The 3,813-nt window shown below is 59.7% G+C and overlaps 1 protein-coding gene across 1 annotated transcript in view; it reads right to left on the bottom strand.

The window, feature by feature from the left end:
- Positions 1 to 3,813, bottom strand: part of LOC104395873 (alpha-actinin-4-like) — a gene marked incomplete at both ends in the record, with an annotated part of 33,059 nt that overhangs the window by 17,626 nt on the left and 11,620 nt on the right. Inside the window, 5 exon segments of the mRNA XM_010005623.1 lie at positions 342 to 423; positions 600 to 678; positions 1,009 to 1,096; positions 1,322 to 1,408; positions 3,708 to 3,809. Of these exon segments, the coding sequence (XP_010003925.1) occupies positions 342 to 423; positions 600 to 678; positions 1,009 to 1,096; positions 1,322 to 1,408; positions 3,708 to 3,809 (438 nt within the window).

Genomic DNA, 3,813 nt, shown 5'->3' with positions numbered 1-3,813 from the left:
CTGGAGATGCAGGAGCACAAGGGGCTGGAGATGCAGGAGCACAAGGGGCTGGAGATGCAGGAGCACAAGGGGCTGGAGATGCAGGAGCACAAGGGGCTGGAGATGCAGGAGCACAAGGGGCTGGAGATGCAGGAGCACAAGGGGCTGGAGATGCAGGAGCACAAGGGGCTGGAGATGCAGGAGCACAAGGGGCTGGAGATGCAGGAGCACAAGGGGCTGGAGATGCAGGAGCAAAAGGGGCTGGAGATGCAGGGAGAAGCTTGGAGTGAGGCTGACATGGTGTCCAAGGGTGTGGACCTTCCATCCAGGCCAAGGTTCCCTCTGGCCCTGGCAGATCTTACCCTCTGCATCCAGCATCTTGGGGATGTCCAGGTACTTCTCAGCCACCTCGAAGGCGTTGTTCAGGTTTGTCACCGGGTCATCCTGGGGGCAGAGCAGCTGGTGAGGGGCTGGAGGGTGCACAGGGGGACAAGGGGACAGGGGGCACAGGGGAACAGTCCCACTCCCCTCCCCCCAGCTCCAAACTGGAATATCAGAGGAGAAAAGAAGCAGGGATGGGGAGTGGGACAGGGATGGGGACAGGCCACTCCCTGTGTCACCTTTCTGAGCTTGTCATACTCGATCAGCTCCGGCCGGTGCCGATGGATCAGGGCATTGAAGGCCAGGCCATCCTTCCAGCTGTGGGAGAGATCCCAGTCTGGATCCACCTGGTTCCCAGCCTGGATCCACCCAGATCCCTCCCTCCAGTCCCCCCCTAGATCCACTAAACCCACCAGGACAAATTGTGCCTCCTCCTCCAGCCCTGGGATCCCCCTGGAGCAGGGACGGACCCTTCAGGTGCCACCACAGTTCAACCCCCACCCCAAGCTCTGCTTTCCCCTTCCAGCCATTCCAAAGGTTTCCCCTGGAACCTGCAGAGCCTGGAATTCCCAGGGAGCAACAACCCTTCCTGTGCCCTCCCTGGGCACCCCCTGTGCCCCAGGGATGGAGCAGATCCCTGAGCTTTACCTGATGTGGAAGTTCTGCACGTTGACGTTCTTGTAGGGAGCAGTTTTCCTCTGGCACCAGAGCAGCAGCCCCTCCTTGGCAGAGGTCTCTGTGGGAATGAGAGTGGGATTGGAGTAGGGCTGGAGTGGGATCAGAGTGGGACTGGAGTGGTGACCAGAGCAGGGATCAGAGTGGGAACCAGAGCAGGACTGGAGTGAGACCAGAGCAGGGTCCAGAGTGGGGACTGCAGCAGGACTGGAGTGGGACTGGAGTGAGACTGGAGCTGGATGGGATCGCTGCTCCGGAGCTGCTCCCACCCATCCCATCCCCTCACCTTCCACCGAGATGTCCTGGATGGCAAATCTGAGGATGATGGTCCAGATCATACCCAGAGTCATCTTGGCGTTGCCGTCCACGATCTCTGCAAGGGGAGAACCTGAGTTGAGCTCCTGCCCTTCCCATTTCCCAGGGGAATCCAGAGCTGGGAGCAGGGGAAGCCTGAGGTTCCTGGGAGCAGGAATTTGGGCTGGTCCCAAATGTGTCTCATCCTGCTGCTCCAGAAGGGCAGAAGAAGCTCATGATGCACCCACAGTTCCATGGCTTTTGTTCCCAAGGAGCTCCAGACCCAGAGCAAACATCCCAACATTCCCAATCTTCCCCAACATGGAGGTGTCACTGCCCAGCTCTGCCTCAGCAGGCCTGGAGGGACCTGTTGTGTCCCACCATGTCCCACCTGGATGGGACACAGCCCCACCAACCCCCCCCTGAAGCATCAAACACCCCCCTGGACAGGCTAGAGAGCTGGGCAAGGAGGAACCTGAGGAGGTTCAACACCAGCAGAGTCCTGCACCTGGGGAGGAACAGGGACCAAGACAGGATAGGAGGTGACCTGCTGGAAAGCAGCCCCGTGGAGAAGGACCTTGGACAACAAGTTCTCCATGGCACAACAATGTGCCCTTGTGGCCAAGAAGGCCAGTGGTGTCTTGGGGAGCATTAGGAGGAGCGTGTCCAGCAGCTCAAGGGAGGTTTCTCCTCCCCCTCGGCCCTGGTGAGACCTCACTTGGAGACTTGTGTCCAGTTCTGGGCTCCCCAGTTCCAGAGGGACAGGGAGTGACTGGAGAGAGTCCAGGGGAGGCTGCAGGGATGATGGAGGGGCTGGAACACTGGCCTGCTGAGGAAAGGCTGAGAGACCTGGGGCTGTTCAGTCTGGAGAGGAGAAGACTGAGGGGGATCTAATGAATGTCTGTCAATACATGAGGGCAGCAAGAAGGCAGGACAAGCTCCTGTCACCTGTGCCCTGGGACAGGACCAGGGGCAATGGATTCAAACTGGAGCCCAGGAAGTTCCACCTCAACATGAGGAAGAACTTGTGTCCTGAGAGGGTGGCAGAGCCCTGGGCCAGGCTGCCCAGAGAGGCTGTGGAGGCTCCTGCTCTGGAGGCTTCCAAGACCCACCTGGATGCCTTTCTGAGTGACCTGCCCTGGTTTTGGTCCTGCTCTGGCAGGTTGGACTCAGTGACCTTCAGAGCTCCTTTCCAACCCCAGCATTCTGTGATTCTGTGATTCCCAAGGACGTCCTGGAAAGCGTCACCTTGGACACCTAACCGGGATATTCCTCCCCCCTGGAGCTCTTGTTTTGGGAGGGATATTGAAGGGATTGAGCCAAGACACCCCCGGGAATGACCACAGGGCGTGGGGCCCCAGCTCCTCCCGCGGCACCGGTCGGGACACGCTCCGGAGGCGGGAAGGACTGGGCAGAGCCGGGAAGAGCCGCCCTTCCCGCCGGGCAGGAGCCACCAGGACTTCAAAGATGGAACTTGGGAGGGAACTGGGGCCTTTTCCAGCCTCTTCCAGAACTGGATCTGCAAGAGGAGCTGCTGCCAACCCAGCACAACCCCCAGAGCCCCGGGGCTGCCCTCGGGCTCCTTCGGTGGGGAACGATCCCAACAAGCGGTTCCGGCTCCGGGGAACCCGCTTCCCAGGGGAGCACAGAGACCTTGGAGCTCCAGGAGCCACTTCCCCGTGGGAAACACCACATCCCACTGCCCAAAGAAAGGGCTTTTCCTGCTCTTTTTCCCCAGGTTGGTTTTGGCAGGTCTGGGCCCAACTGGGATGGTGCTGGAACTGGGGCTGGACAGCCCATGGTTGTGGGAAATCCAAGATCCTTAAGGAATGGCAGGAATTTTGGGGTTTTAAGGGGGACACCTGATGGGGCTGGTTTGGAGAAGTGGGAAGAGAGACTGGAAACGCAATAGATGGAATGTTTGGCTTTTCCAGAGGGATTTGTTGACTCCAATGGGAGCAGCAGGTGTCCAGGTCTTTGCTCTGTCACCAAACATCCCAGAAAATCCCTCCCCAAGATCCCCCAGGATGGGGGTGGATCCAGATGCCAAGGAGGGGGGTCAAGGCTGGAAGGAGCCTTGAAAAAGCCCCGATGGCTCCAGAACAAACACGTTGAGCAAGAACTTCCCAGAGGGAGCAGGTGACCCTGGAGCAGGAGCAGCCTCTGAGCTCCATCGTGGTGAGCCTGGAGCTTCCCAGGATGGAAAGAAACCTGGGATCTGGAGCCCTGTCCCACGTGGGGTCTGATCCCCCTTCCAGCCTCATCTGGGTCGGGTCCCCACGGTGACACCAAGGGGCTGGTGGCACCAAGGGGCTGGTGGCTCTGGGGGGAATGGTGACATGGGGGGCTGGTGACACCCCCCCAGGACTGGGTCTCACCTTCAGCCCCGATGGAGACCAGTTTGACCCCCTTGCTGGCGATGAAGTCCAGGGCCTTGTTGACATTGTTGATCTTGTGCACCCGCATCTTCCCCCCTCGGGCTTG

Source organism: Chaetura pelagica, unplaced genomic scaffold, assembly GCF_000747805.2.
Source record: "Chaetura pelagica isolate M959 unplaced genomic scaffold, ChaPel_1.0 scaffold1481, whole genome shotgun sequence".
Taxonomy (NCBI): Eukaryota; Metazoa; Chordata; class Aves; order Apodiformes; family Apodidae; genus Chaetura; species Chaetura pelagica.
The sequence above is the reverse complement of the archived record's forward strand: the minus strand, read 5'-3'. Positions and strand labels throughout refer to the sequence as shown.